Source organism: Anser cygnoides, chromosome 32 (genome assembly GCF_040182565.1).
Source record: "Anser cygnoides isolate HZ-2024a breed goose chromosome 32, Taihu_goose_T2T_genome, whole genome shotgun sequence".
Lineage (NCBI taxonomy): Eukaryota > Metazoa > Chordata > Aves > Anseriformes > Anatidae > Anser > Anser cygnoides.
The window spans coordinates 646,933-671,188 of NC_089904.1; the positions used below are offsets into that span (position 1 = coordinate 646,933).

At 72.3% G+C, this 24,256-nt stretch overlaps 3 protein-coding genes across 8 annotated transcripts; 1 reads left to right on the forward strand and 2 right to left on the reverse strand.

Moving 5' to 3' along the window:
* Window positions 1-487: 487 nt before the first annotated feature.
* On the forward strand, window positions 488-15,390 carry AGAP2 (ArfGAP with GTPase domain, ankyrin repeat and PH domain 2). Of its 6 annotated transcripts, none has more exons than XM_048056649.2 (19): window positions 488-797; window positions 8,084-8,142; window positions 8,223-8,310; window positions 8,780-8,865; window positions 8,951-9,092; window positions 9,179-9,313; window positions 9,636-9,757; window positions 9,831-9,983; window positions 10,304-10,390; window positions 10,470-10,574; window positions 10,658-10,820; window positions 10,903-11,022; window positions 11,496-11,642; window positions 11,967-12,026; window positions 12,282-12,433; window positions 12,520-12,610; window positions 12,995-13,217; window positions 13,412-13,661; window positions 14,718-15,381. In XM_048056649.2, the coding sequence occupies exons 1-19, from the start codon at window positions 638-640 to the stop codon at window positions 14,922-14,924; spliced, it is 2,550 nt and encodes an 849-aa protein (XP_047912606.2). In that variant the 5' UTR covers window positions 488-637; the 3' UTR covers window positions 14,925-15,381. The 6 variants fall into 6 exon arrangements, with proteins under 6 accessions (XP_047912606.2, XP_047912607.2, XP_066841709.1 ...); XM_066985608.1 differs by lacking the exon at window positions 488-797 and adding an exon at window positions 5,864-6,184 and having other exon boundaries at window positions 14,718-15,379; XM_048056650.2 differs by lacking the exon at window positions 11,967-12,026 and having other exon boundaries at window positions 494-797; window positions 14,718-15,374.
* A 1,069-nt stretch (window positions 15,391-16,459) lies between these two features.
* Window positions 16,460-20,090, reverse strand: LOC136787959 (glycoprotein-N-acetylgalactosamine 3-beta-galactosyltransferase 1-B-like). Its single transcript, XM_066985404.1, is given in 6 exon segments — window positions 16,460-16,768; window positions 17,694-17,947; window positions 17,950-18,354; window positions 18,985-19,153; window positions 19,552-19,783; window positions 20,086-20,090. Coding segments are annotated over 6 exon segments (1,374 nt in total).
* Window positions 20,025-24,242, reverse strand: OS9 (OS9 endoplasmic reticulum lectin). Its single transcript, XM_066985405.1, has 15 exons — window positions 24,059-24,242; window positions 23,093-23,269; window positions 22,942-23,005; window positions 22,737-22,813; window positions 22,533-22,631; window positions 22,258-22,459; window positions 22,029-22,182; window positions 21,894-21,978; window positions 21,758-21,788; window positions 21,584-21,672; window positions 21,168-21,434; window positions 20,871-21,067; window positions 20,612-20,763; window positions 20,397-20,512; window positions 20,025-20,302 (listed from the first exon to the last, which is right to left on the reverse strand). Exons 1-15 carry the CDS (start codon window positions 24,221-24,223, stop codon window positions 20,177-20,179), a joined length of 2,001 nt encoding a protein of 666 aa, XP_066841506.1. The 5' UTR covers window positions 24,224-24,242; the 3' UTR covers window positions 20,025-20,176.
* Window positions 24,243-24,256: the final 14 nt, after the last annotated feature.

Genomic DNA, 24,256 nt, shown 5'->3' on the forward strand with positions numbered 1-24,256 from the left:
TAGCATGTCCTCGTGGCCACACATGTCCCTAGCGTGTCCGTGTGGCTGCACACATGTCCCTTGCGTGGCCGTGCAGCTGTACGCGTGTCCTTGGCGTGCCCGTGTGGCTGCACACCCGTCCCTGGCCCATCTGCAGCTGCGCAAGACCCCGGTGCACGCGTCTCCCTTGGCACACGCATGTCCCTGCCGTGTCCCCACCCACGTGCGTGTCCCACCCCATCTCCAGCGTGGCTCCCGCGTGTCCCCATCCCGTCCCTGCCTCGTCCCCCGCCCTGCCCGCCACCTCCCCGTCCCCGCACCCCCCCGGGGCGCCCCAGCGCGTCCCCAGCGCGTCCCCGACGGGGCGCGGGGGCGCAGGGCTGGGCCGCCACGACGAGCCCCAGCCTGCCCCGACGCGCCGGCGGGACGGGCAGCGCCGTTCCCAGGCCCAGCCCTGCACCCGTGCCGGCCCCACGGGTGACGCCGGCCCCACGGGTGACGCGGGCCCCACGGGTGACGCCGGCCCCACGGGGTGACGCCAGCCAGGAAGCGCGGCGAGGCGCAGCGGGGCCGGATGGGGCCGGGGGACGCGCGGCGGGGACGCGCCCCGGGTCGAGCCATGGCCCCGGGGACCCGGCGCTGAGGGCGGGGGGCTGCCATGGGCCCCCCCCGGCAGCAGGTGCTGGCCGCCATCCGCGCCGAGGTGAAGCGGCACGAGGGGGCCAAGCAGCACGTCAACAAGCTGATCCGGCTGGTGGAGACCGTGCCGGACCCACGGCTGCGCGCCAGCCTCACCGCGTCGCTCAGCGTCGTGCAAGGTACCGGGGGGGACGGGAACGGCACCGGGAACTGGGAACTGGCACCGGGAACTGGGCACCGGCACCGGGAACTGGGAACCGGCACCGGGAACTGGGCACCGGGCCCAGAGGCCCTGGTGGCGTCTGGAGGTTGGGAAGGGGGGACGGATGGAGAGAGGGAAGGATGGGCGATGGGGGGATGGACAATGGATGGACGGACAGACAGTGGGAAGGCTGGCTGGATGGACGGACGGATGGATGGACAGATGGATGGATGGACAGGTGGATGGACGGACAAAATGGACAGATGGGCGGATGGATGGATGGATGGACGGATGGACAGACAGGTGGGGTGGTGGACGGACAGATGGATGGACAGGTGGAAGGGTGGACGGACGTGCAGAGGGATGGGAGGGCGGACGGATGGACGGACGGACGAGCGACACAACAGTGCCTGCCTGAGCACGGCCGGCACCTGCCGGGGCCCAAAGGTGCCATGAGGGTCCCCATCCCCGTTGTGGGGGGGCCCTGGGGCTGCAGCAGGGAGCCCCCCCCCCCAGTGGCCGCCTTGGGGGGCCCCCAGCACCTCGGGGTGCCCCAGCCCCATCCGGGCCAGGCCTGCGAGGGCGGCGGGGCAGAGGCCTGATCCTGCCCCGGCGCTGGGGGTATGGGCGGGGGGGGCAGGGGGTGGGGAGCACAGGGACCCACCATGGGGGTCCGGTCCCGGGGGGGGAATGGGGTGGGGGGGGTCGCATCCAGCCCCCCCCCCCCTTCCCCCCAGCTGCGCCGTCGGGGCGGTTTCCGGTGCAACAGCCCCGGCGCTGCGGTCGCTGACGTCGGCGTTTCCTCACCTCCGGCGGTCGCGATGCCCCCCCCCGGCTGGTGGGGGCCCCGCTGAGTGTGGGGGGGGCCACACTGAGTGGAGGGCCTCCCCCCCCCCGCCATGTCCTTCCCCCCCCCACCTCCCACCCCGTGGGTGTCCACTGGGGTGGCAGCACCAGGGCCACGATGCCCCCCCCACCCCCCCCCAGCCTCATTCCGAACCGCCCCCCCCCCCCCCCCACATCCCCGGGCCCTCCCCCCCGGTCCCCCCCAGCCTCGTGCTCTGGCATCTCCCCATCACGGTTGCCGTGGCGACAGGAAGCAGGGGGATGCCGCGTTGCTAGGCGCCCGCACAGTGGTACCCACAGCCAGCACCCGTGGGGGGGGGGGCACAGACCCCCCCACCCCCCCCATCATCCCCCTGACCCCCCCATAACGGGCACCCCCCCATTGTGCCCCCATCCCCAGGGTGCGCCCCCCCCCCCCCCCCAAATCCCTCCTGTCCCCCCCCAGCCCCCCACATCCAGGTTTTTTTGGGGGGGCCTGGTGGCGATGGGGAAGGGGCACGGCTGTTCTGGGGGGGGGGGCACACCTGGTGACCCCCCAGGTGGGACGGGGGACTGCCACCACAACCCCCAAGCGGTGGCGATCCTGGGGGGGGGCTGCTGGGGGGGAACTGGGCTGCACTGGGGGGTGGTCTGGTGCTTGTACTGGGGGGGCTGAGAGGGCCAAGCCCCCCGGACCCCCCCCCAGCCTGGCAGGAGGATGGGGACAGGGGCAATGTGCCACCCGTGGGGGGGACAGGGGGTGGCAGAGGGGGACAGGGGGGAACGGGGGGGTCGAGGGGTGACGGGTGCATGCCCCAGGTGGGGGGGGCTGGGGGGGGGGGCACACGCCTGCGGGTGCGTGGCCGTGGGCGGGTTGCTGCGACAACGCACCCGGCTCCGTCACGAGCGTGTCGGGGGGGGGGCATGGGGCACGTGCCAGCTCCTGGGGTCCCTGCGTGGCGGGGGCAGGTCCCCCGTGTCCCCTCGGGGAGCTCCGTGTCCCACGGGGGGCGTGGGGCTGGGACCCCCCCCCGTGTCCCTGCCAGCACCTGCGGGGGGGTGCAGGGGGTGTCCTGTGCCGCCGAGCCCACCCGGGGGGGCCGTGGCTGTCCCCGGGCATCGCGTCTGTCCCCATCTGTCCCCAAACGCCGTGTCCGTCCCTGGTGCCGTGGTTGTCCCCAAGCACCGCGTCTGTCCCCAGATGCCGTGTCCAGCCCTGAACATCGCGTCCCCAAGTGTCGTTTCTGTCCCCGGGCGTCGTACCTGTCCCCAAGTGTCATCTGTCCCCAGGCATCATGCATGTCCCCAAGCGTCCTACCTGTCCCCAAGCACCGGCTGTGTCCCCTCTGTCCCCGGGTGCCGTGCCCGTCTCCATGTCCCGTTCCTGTCCCCATGCCCCGTGTCTGTCCCCCAGTGCCAGGTCTGTCCCCACGTCCCGAGCCCGTCCCCATGTCCTGAGCCTGTCCCCATGTCCCCTCCGTGTCCCCCTGTCTGTCCCCTGTCCCCGTGCCTGGCCCCAGTGTCCCATGTCCCCCCCCCAGGACCCCACATCCCTCCCCAGGAACTGTCCCCGGCCGTGACGACGTAGGGACAGGGACCTGCTGGTGTGGCTGGGGGGGGGGGGGGACACACCGGGGAGACCCCCGGTGCGGCGGTGGCAGCCGGTTGCTGGTGCCGGGTGCCGGTGCCACCGGCGGTGGCAGCCCGCGGGCGAGCACCCGCTGGCTCGCTGCATCGCCGGCCCCGCCGTTGCCCTGGCAACGGGATGCAGAGGATTTCTGCGCCGCTGCTAAAAATGCCAGAAAACGGGGCCTGGCCCCATTCCGGCCCCCGCAGCCCCCGCGGTGTCCCCGCGGTGTCCCTGAGGTGTCCCTGCGGTGTCCCCGTGGCACTGGGGGTTGGCCCCGGTGCTGCTGCTGCGGTCGGGGGGGGGGATGCAGGGTCCCGGGATGGGATGGGGTGGGGATGGGATGGGGATGGGGAGAGGAATGGGAATGGGATGGGGACGGGAAGGGGAAGGGATGGGGTGAGATGGGGATGGGATAGGGTGGGGGATGGGATGGGATGGGATGGGAATGGGGTTGGGAATGGGGATGGGGACGGGATGGGGATAGGATGGGGATGGGATAGCGCAGGATGGGATAGGAAGGGGATGGGGATGAGGTCAGGGATGGGATGGGGATGGGGATGGGGAAGGGGATGTGAAGGGGAAGGGGATGAGATGGGGATGGGATGGAGACGGGGATGGGGTTGGGAAACGGGATGGGATGGGGATGGGGATGGGATGGGATGGGATGGAGACGGGGATGGGGTTGGGAATGGGGATGGGGTCAGGGATGGGGGGGATGTGAAGGGGATGGGGATGGGGTTGGGAATGGGGATGGGATGGGATGGGATGGGATGGGATGGGGGAATGGGGAAGGAGATGGGGAAGGGGATGAGATGGGGATGGGATGGAGACGGGGATGGGGATGGGAAAGGGGATGGGATGGGGATGGGGATGTGAAGGGGGAGGGGATGGGATGGGGATGGGATGGGATGGGATGGGATGGGGATGGGGATGGGATGGGATGGGATGGGATGGGGACGGGGAAGGAGGGACGGGGACGCAGGGCTGCTCGGACAGCCGCGGGGGGGCCGGGCCCGGGGCCGGGGGGGGGCGCCCGGGAGCGCTCGCGCCTGCCCGGTAGCACCGGGGCCGCCGCCCGCCCCCGCCCCTCCCGCCGCCGCCCCGGCCCCGGGAGCGGCGCATGGCGGAGAGCGGCGGCTCCGGCCCCCCCCGGCCGCTCAGGGCCCCCCCCGGCGGCCGCCGGCCCCGCCACAAAGGAGGAGCCCGTCGGGGCGCTGCCGTGAGCCCCGGGGCCGGGCCCGGAGCCCCGGGCATGGCCCCCCCGTAGCTCCCCGTCCCCGCCGCCGCCCCCCCCTCCGCTGCCCGCCCGCCCCCCCCCGGTCGCTAACCCCGGCTCTGCGAGGGGCGTGGGGGGGGACCGGCTGCGGGGGGGGCACCGGCTGAACCGGGGGGGGGCACCGGGTGAACCGGGCAATTGGGGGGGGGCGGCCCCGATCCCGGCGGCGGAGAGCGGGGGGGGGGGGGGGCGGCGGCGGTGCCAACCCCTCCGGGGGCGGGCGAGCGGGGAAGGCTTCGGGGGGGCAGGGCCGGGGGTGGGGACGGCGCCGAGCATCCAGGCGGCACCGACGGGCGCGGAGCCGCCGCGCCGAGCCCCGACCGGAGCCGGTGCCCGGTGCCGGGAGGGGAGCGGGGGGGGGCGGGGGGGCTCCAAGCCCCGAGCCTGGCCGGGTCGGGGGGGGCCCTGCCCGCACCCATGAGCAGGGCCGCCGGCCTCCAGCGCCGCACCACCTACCTCATCTCCCTCACCCTGGTCAAGCTCGAGTCGGTGGCAGCCCCGGACGACCCGGAGCAAGCGGGGGCGGCCGATGGACCCCCCCGGGAGCCCCCCCGGGCTGAAGACGGCGGCGGCGGCGGCAAGAGCAAGAGGCCGGAGCGGCTCTTCCAGCGCCAGGACGCGCTCTGGATAAGTACCGCCGGCTCCGGCCCCCCGGACCCGCCGCTGCCCCCCGGCCCCCCCCCGCGCCCCCAGCCCCGGGCCCCCCCCGGCCACCGAGGGCTCGACGGCCCGCGGGGCCCGGGGGGGGGGCCATGGCTCCGGCCGCCCCCGCTCGCCCGCCTCCACGCCCCCCGCCGTGCCCCCCAAGCCTGACCCAGCCCCTGCCGTGCCCGACCCCCTCTGCTGCCCCCCCCGCCGCCGTGCCCCCCAAGCCCGACCCCGCTCTGCTGCCCACCCCCCCCGCCGTGCCCCCCAAGCCCGACCCGGCCTTGCTGCCCCCCCCCGCCGTGCCCCCCAAACCCGAAGCCATCGCCCGGGGGACCAAGGGCACCTTGGAGGCACCGGGGGAGCGGGGCCGGGGACCCCCCCCGTGCCCCCCCAGCCGCCCCCCGCTGCTGGCCCAAGCCAGCTGGGGCTGCCCCGAGCCACCCCCGGAGGGCTCCAAGCCCCCCACCCACGCGGCCCCAGGGGTGTCGTCCCCGCACCCGTCCGCCGGCCCCCGCCGCCTGCGCCTGGCCGGCACCAAGCCCTTCAAGACGGTGACCACCAGCGGGGCCAAGGTGGGCTCGGAGCCCAAGGCCCCCAAAGCCCCCCCCCACAAAGGCAGCCGCCTCTCCTGGCCCGAGGGCGAGGGCAAGGGGCGCCCCAAGGCGGGGGGGGCCAAGGCGGGTGCCGAAGGGGGGCCCCGGCCGCCGGCGAGGGCCCGGCTGTCCCCGCGCAAGGGCAAGAGCAAGACCCTGGACAACAGCGACCTGCACCCCCTGCCCGGGGTGCTGGCGGCCGCCCCCCCCCCCCAGCGAGGTGGGCGCGGGGCTGAAGCGGGGCCGGGAGGGCGGCCGAGCCTCCACCCGCGACCGCAAGATGCTCAAGTTCATCAGCGGCATCTTCGCCAAGAGCCCGGCGTCCACCCCCACGCACCCCGCGCCCCCCTGGGCGCTGCTCAGCACCGACCTGGGCAGGGGCGGCCCCCCCAGTGAGTACCGGGCCGGAGGGGGGAGGCCCCGTGCCTCGGTTTCCCCCAAGACCGCGGGAGGGTTTTTTTGGGGGAGGGCTGTGCAGCAGCGCCGTGCCTCAGTTTCCCCCGCATGGGGCTGTGCTGTCGCCGTGGGGTGACGAGCGGGGTCTGGGTGCTGGGAAGGGGGGGTTGTGGGGAAGGACCCGTCTGCGCCCCACAGCCTGGGGGAGGCCTCGATGGGCGCGGGGGTGGCGCGGGTGCTGAGCCCCCGCAGCGCGCGGGCAGGGCCGTGGGGAGTTGTGCGTCACCTGCGCCGTGCGACACCCCCAGGCAAGCCCCCCCCCCTCGGCTCAGGGCCACCCCGTGGTCCCTGGTGGTGCTGGTGGAGCTGTGGGCTTCCTGTCCGTCCGTCCGTCCGTCCATCGCTCGACCCGTCCGTCCTTCCATCCATTCCGGACCCATCCGTGCGTCATGTACTCGTCCGTCTTCCGTCCGCGCACCCGCTCGCCCCACGTCCATCTGTCCCGCCACCCCATAGCCAGCTGCGGGTTCCCTGCGTCCGTCCGTCCGCCCTGCCCCAACCCTGCTGGTCGGGGTTCCCGTCCCCAACCCCCCGTGGGGTGTGTGGGCAGCGCCTGCTGGGGGTGGCAGCAGGGACACCCGTGGGTGGCAGCGTGGTGACAACGCGCGGGGTGACAGGCACCGGTGTTAACCCCTCCGCTGCTGCACGCTGGGGCTGCATCGGGGCCACCCTGCGCGTGACGCGGGGGAAACTGAGGCACAGGAGGGTGCTGGGGGGCACCCTGTCTGTCCCTGCCTCAGTTTCCCTCTCTGGTGGTGCAGGAGGCGCAGAGCTGCGGGCCCTGCGGTGGGCTGGGGGTGCTGGGCTGGGTGCGTGGGGGCCCACGCAGCGTCCTCGTGCAGTGCCACGTCCTCATGTCGTGCCATGTCCCTGCGCTGTGCCTCCCCCTCGTGCCCCACGCCTGCAGTGCCTGCCATGTTGTCGTGCTTGCCATGTTCCCGTGTGCTGCATCCATCGTGTCCCTGTTCCAGTCGTGTCCCTGTGCCACGCTGTGTCCTGGTTCCACGCCGCATCCTCGTGTCCTCGCCCCAATCATGTCCCCCTGCCGTGCCACCTCCTCCTCTCACACTGCATCTTTGTGTCTGCCGTGTCCATGCCACCATGCCCCCGTGCCCGTGGTGTCCCTGTGCTGTGTCGTGTCCCTGTGCCGTGCCACGTCCTCGTGCCATGCTACAGCCTTGTGTCCTCGCGCCATCTCGCATCCCTGTGGCACGCTGCGTCCTCATGCCCATCGCGACCTGGTGTCCCCGTGTCACACCACAGCCCTGTGCCATGCTGTTCCCATGCCCCTCATGTCCCTGTGCTGTGCCACGTCCCTGTGCCACGTTGCAGCCCTGTGCCCATCGTGTCCTCGTGGCTGCTGAGTCCTGTGCCGTGCCACATCCTTGTGCCCCCTGTGTTGTGGTGCCACCGTGCCCCTGTGCCCATCACATCCCTGTGCCGTGCCACGTCCTTGTGCCACGTCCTCGTGCCACGCTGCAGCCTCGCACCTATTGCGCCACCCTGCGTCCTCGTGCCCCGTGGCCTGTCCTCGTGTCCACCGCATCCTCGTGTCCACCGCATCCTCTCCACTGCATCCTCGTGCCTGTGGCGAGCAGGGCAGGACAGGTCCCGTGGTGCCACAGCCACGTCCGTGCCACGTCGCATCCCTCCCGCCGCCCCCACCGGGCTCGGTGCGGTGCCGTTGCCTGGTGACAGCTCGTGGCCGCCCACGCAGGGAGCTGCCGGCGGCACTGCCGCAGGGCTGGGGGCGGCCGTGCCCCCCCCCCCCCGGGCCGGGGGGCTGGGGGTGCCGGGGGTGTCCGGGCACAACCTCACCCCGCTCCTCCCTGCAGAGGCCTTGGTGAACAGCCAGGAATGGACCCTCGGCCGCTCCGTCCCCGAGATCCGCCTGGTGGGTACCGTGTCCTGGTGGCCCTGCCCCGTGTCCGCGTGTCCCCGGCCGTGCTGATGTCCCCTCTGTCCTCCCCCCAGGGCGTCCTGGGCAGCAGCAAGAGCGGGAAGTCGGCGCTCGTCCACCGCTTCCTCACCGGCTCCTACGTGGGGCTGGAGCCCACGGAGAGTGAGTGGCCGTGGGATGGATGCGGCTGTGGGGCTGGGCATGGCTGTGGGGCTGGGTGTTGCTGTAGGGTTGGCCATGGCCATGGGACATACGTGGCCATGGGATGGACGTGGCCATGGGATGGACGTGGCCGTGGGATGGATGGGGCCGTGGGTGGGACATGCGTGGCCATGGGACAGACGTGGCCATGGGAGGGCCATGGCAATGAGATGGACAAGGCCATGGGATGGATGTGGACCATGGGATGGCCATGGGGCCTAGGAGCCATGGACAAGGCCGTGGGAGGGACAAGGTCATGGGATGTACGTGGCCATGGGATGTACATGGCTATGGGACGTACGTGGGCATGAGATGGACAAGGCCATGGGTGGGACGTGCATGGCCATGGGACGGACGTGGCCATGGGAGGGCCATGGCCACGGGATGGGCCATGACTGCGGGACCCCCCCCCTCCTCCCCCCTGCTCCAGGTGGGCAGTTCAAGCGCGAGGTGCTGGTTGATGGCCAGAGCCACCTCCTGCTCATCCGGGAGGAAGGAGGCGCCCCGGACGCCAAGGTCAGTGGGGGCCGGGGGGCTGGGGGGGCTGTGCCGGCCGGCACCGAGCCCTGACCTCTGCCCAACCCCCCCCCCCCCCCCCCAGTTTGCCAGCTGGGCAGACGCCGTCATCTTCGTCTTCAGCCTGGAGAACGAGAGCAGCTTCGAGGAGGTGACGCAGCTGCACGCGCTGCTCAGCGGCTACCGGGGCGCCAGCGAGGTGGCCCTGGCGCTGGTGGGCACCCAGGGTGAGCCAGGGGACGTGGCAGCAGCCCCACGGGGACGGGGAGGGGTCGGTCCTCGCCTCAGCCCCTTCTGTCCCCCCCCCCCACAGACAAGATCAGCTCCTCCAACCCCCGGGTGATCGAGGATGCCCGGGCACAGGCGCTGTGCGGGGACATGAAGCGCTGCCTCTACTACGAGACCTGCGCCACCTACGGCCTCAACGTGGACCGGGTCTTCACCGAGGGTTGGTGCCCGGGGACGGGGCTGCAGCTGGTGGCCGGGGGGGACGGGGGCTGTGGCAGGATGGGGCGGGGACTGGGGTTGGGGTGGGTTTAGGAGCGGGGCTGCATGGAGTGGGGTCTGTGGCTGGGGGTCGGAGACCACAGCCGGGCGGGATGGGGCCCGTGGCCAGGCGGGACGGGGTGGGATGAGATGGGAGGGGGCCCGTGCTCGGGTGCTTGGGGCAGGAAGGGGACCACGGCCGGGCAGGGGGGGGTGTCTGTGGCTGGTAGCAGGCAGGCCAGGGGTCCCGGCAGCCCGTCCCAGCTGAGGTCCCTCCCGGACAGTGGCCCAGAAGGCGGTGGCGCTGAAGAAGCAGCAGCAGCTCCTGGCCTCCTGCAAGTCGCTGCCCAGCACCCCCAGCCACTCGGCCGCGTCCACCCCCGTCGGGGGTGCCCACCCTGGCCAGGTACCCCCAGCTGCCCAGCCCTGTCCCTGCGGACCGGGGCCGTGGCCAACGCTGAGCCCTGCGTCCCCTCCAGGCCAGCAACGGGGGCCACACCAGCGACTACTCGTCCTCGCTGCCGTCCACCCCCAACGTCAGCCACCGGGAGCTGCGGAGCGAGCCCCCGCCCCCCCTGGGCACCCCCAGCTCCCTGCACCGCGGGGCCAAGCGCCGCACCAGCCTCTTCGCTGTGAGTGGGCAGCGGGGGGCACCTGGGGGGTCACCTGGATGGGGGGGGGTGACACTAGGGGGCTATGTGGCACCTGGCGTGTCCCCATGGCACTGGGGGCACGTGGCACCTGGGGGGTCCCCCGGCAGGGCAGTGCTAGGGGATGCAGGTGGCACCCGGGCTGGGACCGCAGTGGCCAGGGGCACGCAGGCCATCGTGTCCCGCAGTGACGTGGGGGTGGGTGGCACCGGGGCCGTCCCAGCAGCAGGGCCCCACAGGGCACCCCAGGGTGCCCCCAGCAGGGCCACGCGTGCCACCAACCGTGTCCCCTGTCCCCTCAGACGCGCCGGGGCAGTGACTCAGAGAAGCGGAGCCTGGACAGCCGGGGCGAGGCGGCAGGCAGTGGCCGTGCCATCCCCATCAAGCAGGTCGGCAGGGCAGTGGCAGGTGGGGACGTGTCCCCTTGTCACCCTGTCCCCGTCCCCCTCACCACCCTTCCTTCCCCAGAGCTTCCTGCTGAAGCGCAGCGGCAACTCCCTCAACAAGGAGTGGAAGAAGAAGTACGTGACCCTGTCCAGCAATGGGCTCCTCTTCTACCACCCCAGCATCAACGTGAGTGTCCCCGTCCCCATCCCCATCCCCTGTCCCCGTCCCGAGGGCGCCCTGCTCTCAGCACCCACCTGTCCCCGCCGCAGGATTACATCCACAGCACCCACGGGAAGGAGATGGACCTGCTGCGCACCACCGTCAAGGTCCCCGGCAAGCGCCCGCCCCGCGCCATCTCCGCCTGCGGCCCCTCCGCCAGCATCAACGGGCTGGTGAAGGACGTGGCGGGGGGCACGGCGCCCGAGGGTGGTGGTGAGTCCGGGGGCGGGCGGCAGTGGCCGTGTCTCCCTTGGGGGGGGGGACACCTGTGTCACCGCCCTGCCCCTGCCTGCAGCCGGCGCCTCCCCCGTGGGGCTCAGCCTCCCCCCAGAGCCAGGGACCAAGGTCACGGGCAAGGGCGAGCGGTCCCTGCAGCGCTGCGCCTCCGCCTCCAGCGCCAAGCTGTCGGGCTCCGGTGAGTGCCCTGTCCCTGTCCCCATCCCCTGTCCCCAGCCACCTTGCTGGGACGGAGCCAGGGACCACGACTGAGGTGGCCCCGCTAAGCCCGGTGGCACCCAGAGAGCCTGGGGACTGAAGTGGTCCCTGGTGGCCTTAATGAGCCCGGTGGCCTCAGTGACTCCGGTGGCACCAGTGGCACTGGTGGCCCAGTAAACCCCGTGGTGATCCTGGAGGTCACAATGAGTCCCAGTGAGCCTGGTGGCCCCAGTTGCACTGGGGGACTTGGTGACCCTGGTGGCTCCAGTGAGCTGGGGGTGGCCTGGTGAGCCCAGTGACCCTGCTGGCTGTGGGGGGCCCTGGTGACCCCAGTGAGCCCCGTGGCCCCAGTGACCCCAGTGAGCCTGGTGGCCCACTCCAGTGGTGACACTGGCGGACTCAACTGGCAAGCCCGGTGTCCGTGAGCACCCCAGCAAGCTTCTCCCTCGGCAGACGGTCCCCCCGCCTCCGAGACCATATCCAGCCCCGGCAGCTCGGGCAAAGACCCGCCGCCGTCGCCCATGGTGGACAGGAAGAAGCACCGCCGGAAGAAGCTGACGACGCCATCCAAGACAGAGGGCTCGGCGGGGCAGGCGGAAGGTGAGAGCTGCGGGGATGGGGGTTCCGAGAGCCTCCCCCCCCGGGCACGCGGGGACGGCGGCCGCAGAGCCGTGGGGACAACGCCAGCGTCCCCCCCACGGGGACGATGCCCCAGGAAGCCACAGGGCTCCAGAGCCTGGACCCGACCCCGCCACGCTCAGCCACGCCGCCCTGCCCACGCACCCCCCCCTTGCTGTGCCACTGCCTGCCACCTCCCTGCGCCCGGGCGCCGTCCCCCCTGTCCCCGGGGCTTTGCGGGCTCCTCTCGTGACTCTCTCTTCTCCCTTTCCTCTCTCTGCTCTCGCTGCCCCGGACCCTCCGCAGCCAAGCGCAAAATGTGGAAATTAAAAAGCTTTGGTAGTTTAAGAAATATTTATAAAACAGGTAACGTGGTGCGTGGCGCGTGGCCTGCTCCACTCATGCATGTGGCTGTGTCCCATCCGCGCCTGCCGCCGTTGCATCCGCTGCGTCCTCGTCCCCTGCCTGCCCGGTGGCCGCGGCCGGGAATAGCCGGGGGGGTCCTGGCCGCGGGGGGCCTTGGGGGGGGTACCACGGGAAGGTGTTGAGCCGGGGGGGAGGGGTCCCGCCGCACAGGCTGAGCCCCGTCCCACCGCCCACGGGGGGTCTCTGGTCCCACAGAGGAGGAGAACTTCGAGTTCATCATCGTGTCCAGCACGGGGCAGACGTGGCACTTTGAGGCGAGCAGCTTCGAGGAGCGCGACGCCTGGGTGCAGGCCATCGAGAGCCAGATCCTGGCCAGCCTGCAGTGCTGTGAGAGCAGCAAGAACAAGGTAGGGCCCAGAGGGGGTGTGGGGGGGTGTGGGGGGGCCTCTCTGCCCCCAACCCCAACCCCACTTACCCTGCTGTCCGTCCCCAGGCGCGCATGGACAGCCAGAGCGAGGCCGTGGCCATCCAGGCCATCCGCAACGCCCGCGGCAATTCCCTCTGCGTGGACTGCGGGGCGCCCAGTGAGTGCTGGGGGGTGCTGGGGGGGGCGTGGGGCGCAGGGCGACGTGGCCATGGGGGGTGCCACAGGGCGTGGGGTGACGTGGGCACGTAGGGACACCGGGCGTGGGGTGACCTGGGGGTCACGGGATGTGGGGTTCCATTGGGCACATGGGGCCATGGGACACGTGGGGCCACGAGCCATGGGGTGATGTTGGTCATGCAGGGCCGTGGGCCGTGGGGTGACAGTCTCAGGCTGTGAGGGGCTGCTGGCGGTTACGCAGCGCTGCAGGCTGTGCGCTGTCCTTGCCCGTGCAGTGCCGCAGGCCGTGCAAAGCCACTTGTCCAGAAATGCTGGGGGCCATGCAGTGCCGTGGGTCACACGGGGCTGTGTTTCCCCCCCCCAGACCCCACCTGGGCCAGCCTGAACCTGGGGGCGCTGATCTGCATCGAGTGCTCGGGGATCCACCGCAACCTGGGCACCCACCTGTCGCGCGTGCGCTCCCTCGACCTGGACGACTGGCCCCGGGAGCTGACGCTGGTGCTCGCCTCCATCGGCAACGCCACCGCCAACAGCATCTGGGAGAAGAACCCGCAGGGCCGCTGCAAACCCACCCCTGAGTCGTCCCGGTGAGCAGCAGTCCCCCCGTGCCATGTGTGTCCCCCCGGTGCCGTGCATGTTCCCCCCCGTGCCATGCATCCCCTCCCAGTGCCACGGGTCTCCCCAGTGCCACGCGTCCGTCCCCCCGGTCCCACACATCCGTTCCCCCGTGCCACGCGTCCCTCTGGTGCCACACGTCCCCTGAGGCCACCTGTCCCCGTAGGGAGGAGCGGGAGTCGTGGATCCGGGCCAAGTACGAGCAGCGGCTGTTCCTGGCGCCGCTGCCGGCGGCCGAGGCGCCGCTGGGGGAGCAGCTCCTGCAGGCGGTGCAGGAGAAGGACCTGGAGGCGGTGCTGCTGCTCCTGGCCCACAGCAAGAAGGAGCAGCTCGGCGTCAGCGACAAGGACCGGCGCACGGCGCTGCACCTGGCCTGTGACATGGCCCTCGTGGTCATCACCCAGCTGCTGGTGTGGGTACGTCCGGGCAGGGCTGGCAGTGGCGGGGGGCACGGGGTGGCCGTGGGGCACCTGGGGTGGCCATGGGGATGGTGACATAGCTATGGGGATCGTGGCACGGGCAGCGGGACCATGGTGTAGCTTCTGGGGAGATGGAGTGGTGATGGGGGTGATGGGGTGGCCATGGGGAATGTGGGATGGCCTTGGGAATCCCAGCTTACCAAGGGGGACACGGGGACACAGCCATGGGGTGAGATGGCCTGGCTTGGGGACGTGGTGTGGGGGCATGGCATGGCCACGGGGAGCACGGCACGGTCTTGGAGGTGATGACCCTAACCCTAACCCTAACCCTAACCCTAACCCTAACCCTAACCCTAGGACTCACCCTAACCCTAGGACTCACCCTAGGCCTAACAATCCTAACCCTAAACCCTAAACCCTAACCCTGACCCTGACCCTGACCCTGACCCTGACCCTAACCCTAACCCTAACCCTAACCCTGACCCTAGGCCTCACCCTAGGCCTAACAATCCTAAGCCTAAATCCTAAACCCTAACCCTGACCCTGACCCTGACCCTGACCCTAACCCTAACCCTAACCCTAACCCTAGACCTCACCCTAGGCCTAACAATCCTAACCCTAAATCCTAAACCCTGACCCTGACCCTAACCCTAACCCTAACCCTAGGCCTCACCCTAGGCCTAACAATCCTAACCCTAAACCCTAACCCTAACCCTGACCCTGACCCTGATCCTGACCCTGACCCTAACCCTAACCCTAACTCTCCGGGCAGTGGCGGGGGTCACGGCACAGCCATGGGGGACTTGGGGTGGCCATGGGAGACACGGTGGGGACTTGGGGTGGCCATGGGACACATGGGGGGGCCATGAGGGAGACGGCATGGCTTTGGGGGAGGTGGCGTGGCCGTGGGGGTGACGGGATGGCCGTAAGGGACATGGGGTGGCCTTGGGAGCCGTGACACGCCAAGAGAGGCCCCGGGGGATGCGGCGCGGCCGTGGGGACCACACCACAGCCCAGCGCCACCGCTCTTGACGGCGCCCCCCGTGCCCGCAGTACGGCGCGGACGTGAGGGCGCGGGACGGGCAGGGCCGCACCGCGCTCTTCTACGCCCGCCGCGCCGGCAGCCAGGAGTGCGCCGACATCCTGCTGCAGCACGGCTGCCCCAGCGAGGGCCCCGGCGGCCCCCCGACCCCCGGCCTGCGCCGCAAGAGCAGCGCCGCCAGCGTGGGCCCCTGCGAGCCCCGGACCGCCCTGGTATAGCGGGCGAGGGGCCCGGCACCCACCCGGACCCCCGCCCCCCGCCCTGCGCTACGGGCGCCCGCCGGCCCGGCACTGCCCACGGTTTGTATTTTTGATGCTCTATTTATTATTCAGCTCCCGCTGGGGTCTCTTCTGGTCCTGTCCCCCCCTGCCGTGTGCCCCCCCTGCTCCTGGGGGTGGTACGGGTGCAGGGATGGGGGATCCCGCCCCCCCCCCCCAAGGGCACCACATGGGGTGGGCACAGTGTTTCGGCGCAGCCAGGGACAAGATCGGGAGGGGCGATCTGCTCGGTGACATCCCCACCTCCGCTGCCCGTGTCACCCCCCCCCCTCCCCAGAGCCACCCCCACCGGGGCACCCCCAGAGCTGCCCCCCCCCCCCCCCCTTTGTGCCCCCTCCACCCCCTGGCACCACCCCAGGGCTGCGTGGCAGGAGCAGAGCAGACCCCACCGCCCTTCCCGTCCTTTTCTACAACGACCTTTTGTACAACCCCCCCCCCCGCCCCCCCCCACCGCCGTGGCCTGTCCCCCCCCCCCTTCCCCGGTCCCGTTCCCCCCCCCCCCATCTTTTTCTCGGCGTCCCCTTGGGAACCTCTTTAATTTATTGCTTCGTTTAGCGTTAGGATAGAGCCAGCCCCCCCGCCGTGGTGCTGCGGTGCCCGGTGGGGGGGACACCAGCGGGGCCCCCCCCCCAACCTCTCCTGCTGGCCATGGGCCTTTGGGGGGGGGGGGGGGCCGGGAGGGGAGCACGGTGCCCGCCCCGTCCCCTGCCCCGGGACCCCCATGAATGTATGGGCGCCCACTGCCGTGACGCCCCCATGCCCCGGCAGCGCCGGTGGGGCTGAGCCAGGGCCCCCCCGCCCCCCGCGGGTGCCTGGGGCTGGGGGGGGTCCGGGCGGTGCTGGGGGGGGTGCAGTCCGGGCCATGTATGTACAGCGTTTCCTCTCTCGGGTTGTAACTGTAAGTACGTAACAATGTCGGATTGGCGCTGTGACCGCGGCTGCTCCTTCGTGCTGGCACTGGGGGGAGGGGGGACAACACGGGGTGCGAAGCGGAGGGGGCTGTGCTATGGGGCTAGGGGGGCTGTTTTGGGGTGGGGGGGCTGGTCACGGTGCGGGGTTGGGCCACGACGCAGTGCTCGAGGGCCACACCAGGGGGCCGTGGTGCTGGAGCTGTGCCGGTGGAGCTGGGCCACGGGGCGCAGGGCCTGATCCTGCCCCCTCCCCCCCCCCCCCCAACTGGATTCACCCCGATGGGGACCCAGCCCCATCTGGCACCGAGGGGCGGGGAGGGGGCTCCCAGCATCACCCCTGCGTTGGGGCAAGGGCTCGGGGCGGCCGTGGTGGTGGCACTGCTGATGGTGGCGCTGGTGGAGGTGGTGCTGGTGGCCATGCTGGTGGCACTGGTGGCCATGCTGGTCCCAGTGGTGCTGGTGGCCGTGCTGGTGGCAGTGGCACCGGTGCCCTATGTGGCCGTGCCCCCCCCACTGCCCACAGAGGTGCCCAGACCAGGAGCCGTCCCCACCCCCAAAGGCCTTTTATTGTGGGGAGGGGTCTGGGGCTGACAACCCCCACGCCCCCCACTCCTGAGACCCCCCACCCCGGCTCCCCCCCCCCCCCCCCCGGCCACCAGCCCCCAGTTTGGCCACCACGGCGCCGTCCTCATCCACCGCGCCCCCCGCTGGGGCTGCCGATGGGGGCGGTGGGGGCGGGGGGCGGCGGGGGGGCCGGTAGCGGTGCCGGTAGCCGTAGGGGCGCAGGCGGTGGGTGAGGTACTCCAGCGCGTACATCTCCTCCCCGCGCACGTAGTGGAACGACACCGCCAGGTCCGAGCAGCTCTCGGCTTTCTGCGGGCACGGCTCGGTGGGCGGGGCATAAGGGGAGGGGGCGGGGCATAAGGGGAGGGGCGGGGCATAACGGGGTGTGGCCGCGAGGGGGCGGGGCCGTGAGGGTGGGGCTGGGAGGGGTGCCAGGGGATTGGGGTGGAGGGTTCGGGTGGGGCACGGTGGGCGGGGCTTGGATGCAAATGTGGTGGGCGGGGCTTGCGGGAAGGTGCAGGTGGGGTGGACTGGGTGGTGGTGAACAGGTGGGCGGGGCCTGGTGGGGTGGGCGGGGCTTGGATGCGGGGCCTGGTGGTGGGCGGGGCCTGGTGGGGGTGGGCGGGGCCTGGGGGTGGGGTGGGCGGGGTGGTGGTGAACAGGTGGGCGGGGCCTGGTGGGGTGGGCGGGGCCTGGTGGGATGGGCGGGGCCTGGTGGGGGTGGGCGGGGCCTGGCGGGGGTGGGCGGGGCCTGGTGGGGGTGGGCGGGGCCTGGTGGGGGTGGGCGGGGCCTGGTGGGGTGGGCGGGGCCTGGTGGGGGTGGGCGGGGCCTGGTGGGGGTGGGCGGGGCCTGGTGGCAGCCCTGCAGCATGGATGGGGCTGGGGGGGGGGGGGGGGGGGGGGGGGGGGCACAAGTAGGGACTCAGGGGATGCAGAGGAGATACGGGGGTTGGGGGGGGGTTGGGGGGACATGAGTGGGGTTCAGGGGGGCACGAGTGGGGGACCAGGAGATGCTCAGGAGACCGGGGGGGGGGGGGGGGGGGGTGTGGTTCAGTGCGCAGGAATGGAGGTTTTGGGGGACATGAGTGGGAGTGGGGGGAATATAAGTGGGGGGGAGGCTCAGGGGATTTGGGGAGGACACAGGGTGGGTGCGGGAGGCACTTGGGGCCATGGGCGCAGGGCTGTTGGGACGCGGGTGGGGGACAGAAGGGCTGCGGGGCAGGGGGGCACTCACCCAGCGCACGGGGTAGTAGGAGTAGTAGGGGTAGTAGCGGTCGGCGGGCAGCGGCTCGGTGAGGTGGCGCTCGGGGGGGAAGGCGTGGAAGGTCTCGAGGCCCCGCGTGTCCCGCGAGTCGCCCGCCTCCACCCCCAGCTTCTCCATGCACTGCCCCAGCGCCAGGTCCTCCACGGCGCTGGTGTGGGTGCAGGTGCCGGAGGCGAAGGCGGCCACGAAGCGCCGCAGGGCCTCCTTGCTGAGCACGTAGCCGGCCCCCCGCTCATGTAGCCCTGGCGCACGAAGGGGCGGAAGCGCTTGCCGAAGTAGACGGGGCGCTCGGGGCTGTGTGCGGCCAGCAGCCAGCGCAGGTTGGCCACCACCATGAAGGTGTCGTCGTCCGCCTTGAGGAACCAGTCGGCGTGGCCCAGGTGGTGCCGGTGCACGTACTGGAAGGCGCGGATGGTTTTCCAGTAGAGCTGCTGGCGGCCCTCCCCGACGGGCAGCCCCACGGCCGGGAAGTCGGGCTCGGGCCGGGAGCTCATGAAGAGGGCCACGTCGCAGTGGCGAGCCCAGGTGGCCTGCACGTGGCGGGCTTTGGTGGCCAGGCTGCCCGGCGCCGTCATCACCCAGCAGAGGATGCGCACCCGGCGCTGCAGCGCCCGCGCCTCGCTGGCGTTCACTGCGGGGATGGGGGGGGTGGGATTTGGGGGGGGGGCGTGGCCATGGCACCCCCAGCCCTGGGGACACGGCGGGGGGGGGGTGTCTGGGGGCACCCTCAGTGCCCACCCGGCCCTGGACATGCTGTCCCCCTGCCACCAGCGGTGGCCACGCTGCCCTGTCCCCATCCCTGGTGACCCGCCACGGTGCCACCTGCTCAGAGCTGCCCCCCCCCCACACACACACTCTGTCCCCCCCCCCCCCCACGGTGTGTCCCCCCACGCCGCCCCCTCTCTGTCCCCTCTGAGCCGAGCCAACCGTGGCACTGTCCCCATCCCTGCCCCACTGTCCCCGTCTCAGAAGTGCCACCACCGCCACGCCGTGTCCCTGCCACCGTCACGTCACTGTCACCGGCTCAGAGCCACCGCCACGGGACACGTTGTCCCTTCACCGTCACCCCCCCACACCCCCCCACCGCCACCCCCACGCCGTCCCTCCCTCGTCTCCCCCCGCCCCGTGGCAGCGCCGGGTGCCACCGGTGGCACTTGTCACCCTGCTCTGGGCGTGCCGGCTGCTGGCACCGCACCCTCCCACGTCGCCGTGGTTCCGGGATCCCTTCCCCCCCAGCCCCGTGTCCCCCCCCGGGGCTTACCTGTGGACTGGGAGATGTGGAGCAGGTGGGGGCTGGGGGGGGCCGCGGGGGGGCCAGGCCAGCTGCAGGCTCTGCAGGAAGCCCCCGCCAGGGCCAGCCCCACGGCGAAGCCCAGCGGGAAGCGGGGCACCTTGGGGGGCAGAGCCACATGGCCCCCGGGCGCTGGTGGCTGGGGGGGGGGGGCACGGAGATGGGGGGACACGGTGATGGGCAGGAGGGGGAAAAATCTCCCTGGATTCCCCCATCCGTCCTGCTCCCCTCCCAGTGTGACCCCCCCCAGGTCCCCCCCCACCCCCAGCCACCACCACCCTGTCCCATGAGACCCCCCCCTGCCCAAAATGTCCCCTTCCCCCCCAGTATAACCCCCCTGTGCCCCCCCTCCCAGCCACTCCAGGTTCAGGGCCCCCCTTTACAGCAAAGTTCATTACCAGCCACTAATTAGGGCCTGGGGAGGGAGGGAGGGGGGCATGGAGGGGGCAGCAGGAGCCCGGGGCAGTGCTGGGGGTGCTCCCACCCCCCAGATCCCCCCACCCCATTGTGTCCCCCCCCCGCTGCCAGCCCCGGTACCTGCTGCGGCCCCGCTCGCCCGGCCCCTCCCGCCCCGAGGCAGGGCCTGATCCTGACCCTGCCCAGCACCAGGGCGGGGGCAGCCCCAGTCCGGCCCCCCCCAAGGCTGCCACCCCTATGGGGACCCGGAGGGGGGGCACAGAGCCCCGGGGGGGGGGGATAGAGGCTGGGGGAGGGGACGACAAACGACACAGCCCCGGGGGGGGGCAAAGGGCAGGAGCAGCGCCTGGGGCTGAGCTCAGTTTATTGATTAAAAACAGGGCCAGGGCCCCTGGCCGGGGGGGGGTGTCACATCTTGGGGGGGGGGGCGTCACATCTCAATCTGAGAAAGAGCCCCCCCAACGTGGGGGGCATGGAAACAGCTCCAGCAGCAACCCCAGGGCCCCCCATCCCCCAATTTTCCCTCCAACCCCCCCGCATCCCCATGTCACAAACCCACCCATCCACAGGGGGTGGGGGGCACAGTGCACTTCTTCCCCCCCCCCCAGTCCAAGGTCCCCCCTCAGGGTCAACGTGGGGGGGCCTCCTGCCCACCCCATCCCCCACCCTCAGCCCCAGCCTGCCCCATTTTCTTTTTTTTTGGGGGGGGGCACAGCCACCAGTCTGTAGCAGGGCGGGGGGGGGGTCAAAACTCAGCGTCCTCCGAGTCCCCGGGGGCTGGGGCTCGGCGCGCCCCCCAGACGAAGCGGTAGTTGTCCTCCAGCGCCTGCTGCCGCCGCCGCTCCTTCTGCGCCTCCTCCGTGCCCTGGATCTGGGGGGGGCAGGGGGCACACCGTGGGTGTGAGACCCCTGCCAGCTCCAGGGGGTCCCTGTGCCCCCCGCCGTGCCTCAGCTCCCCCCCTCACCAGGATGTTGAAGAAGATGTCCTTGAGGTTCTTGGTGTCCTCGTCCGACAGCCAGTGCGCCTCGTCCTCGTCCCCCGCGCCCCCCCCCGCCGTCACGATCTTGATCTCGATTTTCCCTGGGAGGGGGAGGACGAGGAGGGGGTGTGTGTGTGTGTGTGGGGGGGGGGGTCGCAAGCCCCCACCCCCCTCCCAAAGCCCCCTCCCCAGCCCCCTACCTTCAGCCCGCAGCCCCTCCTTGGCCAGCAGCTCGCGGACCTCGCTCTCCAGGTGCTGCAGCTGGGGGGGTCCCGCGCCCCCTCCCCTGCGCGGGGCTGGCGCTGCCCCAGGCGGCTCACCCGCACCCGCACGCGCCCATCCGGCCCCCCGCCTGGGGGGGGGACAGGGCTGCGTCGGGGGGGGGACACAGGCAGAGGGGGGAGGTGTGGAAGCAGGGGACACGCGTGGAAAGGGGGGTCACCCCTCCTCGGGACCCACCGGGTGCTTGCTCGGTGGGGGCGGTGCTGGCCTTGCTCCTGGCGCCCTCCTCCTCCTCCTCCTCCTTTGTCACCGGGGGGGCCGGGGGGCGCGTCCAGCTTGTCCATCAGGCGGTTGAGCGTGGAGGCCAGCGACTTGGAGGCCTGCTTGCGGTCGAACTCCCCCTTCAGCCCCTCGGTCTCCAGCTCGTCCTCCACCTGGGGGCGAAGGGGAGGGCTCGGGGGGTGGGTGGTGGTTTTTTTTTTGGGGGGGGGGAGGTGTAAAACACACGCGGGGGGAGCCCCCGGGGGCGCCCACCTCGTTGATGATGTTGTCGAACTCCTTCTCCATCTCCGTCTTCACCTCCTCCTTGAGCTGCGCCATGCGGTCCCGGGGCAGCAGGACGCCCTCCAGCTCCTTCTCGAAGCCGCCCAGGAGGTCGCCATCTTCCTCCTCCTCCTCCTCCTTCCTCCTCCTCCTCCTCCTCCCCCCCCCCCGGGCGCTCCCCGGCCGCAGCCGGGGGCTCCTGGGGGCCGGGGGCTCGGGGCTCTTCTCCGCCTCCTCCTCGCTCGTCTTCTCCCGGGCCTGGAGGCACCGTAGGAGCTTGGGGGTGGGCCCGAAATCCCCCGGGGGCGAGCCAGGAGCCAGGGCAGCCCCCCCACGGCCCCCATGGGGAAACGGAGGCACGGGGGGGGCCCACCGGGGACCCCCACGCCGGGCAGCCCCCCGCCCACCTTCCTGGTGCTCTCCTTCAGCTCCTCGATGAAGTGCAGCAGGTCCCCGGGGCTCCGGATCACCTTGAAGTGGATTTTCTTCCTCCCACCTGCAAAAACCGCCACGAGAACCGGGCTGGGGACGACGGGGCCGGCTTGGGGGGGGTCACGGCAGCGGGGGGCACGGGGACTCACCGGCTGCTCCCGTCGGGGCCGGCTCTTCCTCCTGTGGGACGGATGCGGCGGTGGAATGGGATCCCAGCTTTGTTCCCCCCCCCCCCCCAGGCACAACCGTGCCCCCAGCGCCACGCGGAGGGCAGGGGGGACTCACCGCAGTGCCCCGCTGCTGCCCGGTCACCTCGCGCACCCGCTCCCAAAACGCCACCTCCTTGGGGTCCTGCTCGCCCCCGGCCGGGCTGGAGGGAAGGGGCAGGGTCACCACCACGCAGACGTGGCCGCAGCCCACCCCGGGTGTCCCCAGGCGTGGGGGCCGCCTGTTACCGTCACCGCGGGCTTCCTCGGTGGGCTGGGGGGCTTCTCGGCATCCCTCTCGCTCCACAGCCTCGTGTCCAGCGTCTTGAGCTCCTCCGAGATCTCCTCCACCTTCCGCTTGGTGTCGGCTGGGTGGGACAAAAGGGACCCATGACACCTCCGGCCCCGCACCAGCTCCACCGGGGGGGCCCCCCACTACTCACAGACTTGGGCGCGGACGTACTCGACGTACTGGGCCGGGCTGAGGGCGGGCTGGCACAGGATGGGCTGCGGCGCGGCGCCGGCGGGCGGCCGCAGGTAGGGGTGGCGGCAGACGCGGGCGGTGTGCACGGTCAGCACGTAGGAGCACGACTGCGGCTCGTCCACCCGCGCGATGTAGTCCCCGGCACCCTCCTCGCACAGGAACTTGGTGGGGGGAGGGAGGGGAGAGCTGTCAGCGGCCCCCATGGGGATTTGGGGGTCCGCCCCCGGGGCTTACCCGCACTTCGGCCTCCCTGGCGCGCCCGGTGAGGTCGCAGCGGGAGCCGTTGACGTAGCTCTGGCTGTGGTAGCGCTTCAGCCGGTGCTGCTTGGAGGCCTGGGAGGGGGAAAGGAAGCCATGGGGGGGGGTCAGGGTGCAAACGGGGATCCCCCGGGACTCCCCGCCGTCTCGTAGCGGGGTTGGGAGGCTGCCGGCGCAGACCTTGGCCGTCTCGTCGTCCCAGTCGAACGCCGACTGGTAGTGGCCGAGGAAGAGGACGTCGCCTTTGATCTCGGACTCTGCGGGGAGAAGGAGAGGGGTGCATGAGGTGCTTGGGGTGGGGGTGGGGGGAATCGGGGCCGGAGCAACCCCCCGAGCCACCCTGCGGCACCCACGGGTGCTCTGGGGATGGGTCCCTGCCGGGCACCTTCGACGTGGTACTGCTGGATGTGCTTCCCGTAGCAGAACTCGTACGTCCACCAGTCCTTGGTCTGGAAGAAACCGGATTTCAACTGGGGACGGGGCCGGCACACGGGGGGCAGGGGGGTGACCCCATTCCCCAACCCCCCCCCCCATACCTTAACGAGGCAGGGGGCGGCCCCCATGGGGCGCAGGAGCTCGGCGACGCCGGAGCCGTTGTAGAGCTGCGCCTCCTCCTCGGGGTCGGGCGGGCGCCGCACGGCGGCGGGGGGCAGGCGGCACTCGTAGCGCTGCTTGAACTTGGAGGCCACCGTCACCACATCCTCGGCCCGGCGCTGCGGGGGCGGGCACGGGGACACGGCCAGGAGGGGGTGGGGGGGACGTCAGAGCCCTGAGTGGCACCGGGAGGGGACGGGAGGGCGGCCAAGCGGCTGTCCCCTGCTGTCCCCGGGGAGCCCGGCGGGGTAGGGGGCCCGTAGGGCACGGGGAGGGGGCTTGGGGCAGCCGGGGGTGGGGGCAGCAGCCGGGGAGGGGGGTCACCGGTGTCACCGGCTTGGGAACGGGGGCTGCTGGCACCGGGGGGCAAGGTAGGGACCCCCCAGGAGCGTCCCCATGGGGTGGGGGGGGGGGCGGAACCGAAACCGGGGTGGGGGCAAAACGGGGGGAACTGAAACCGGGGGGGGGGGGGGGGGGGGACGGGACTGAAACCGGGGGGAGTAACACCGAGGGGGAACCGAAAGCCGGGGGGGGGGGGGGGGGCCAAACACGGGGGGGGGGATCGGGGGGGGGGGGGAACGGGGAGGAACGGAAGGGGAACGGGGGGGGGGGCAGAGGGGGATGGACGGGGAACGGGGGGAACGGGAGGGGACCGGGGAGGAAAGGGGGCGAACGGGAGGGTACGGGGGGCCCAACCCAGCCCTATCCCCGCCCCCGCCCCCCCCCGGGCCCGCTGTCCCCCCTCCCGGGCCCGGTGCCTCCCCCGGTGCCCGGTGCCCTCGGGAGCCCCCCCGTCCCCTTCCCAGCCCCTGTCCCCCCGGTGCCCGGCTCCCGACGGGCCCCAGGCCCAGCCCCGGTGGCCCCCGGTGGCCCCGCGCCCCCTCCCGGTGCCGGTGCCGGTGCCGCACCTGCCCGGCCAGCACGGGCTCGGCGAGGATCTCGAGGCCGTACTTGAGCTCGCTCAGCTCCTGCAGGTTCAGCGCGGCGCCGACCTCGCCCCGCGGCCGCCCCGGGCCCAGCACCGCCCCCGCCAGCAGCAGCAGCGGCAGCACCGGGCCCCGCCGCGCCGCCATCTTCCCGCAGCCGCCCGCTTCCGCCCGCTTCCG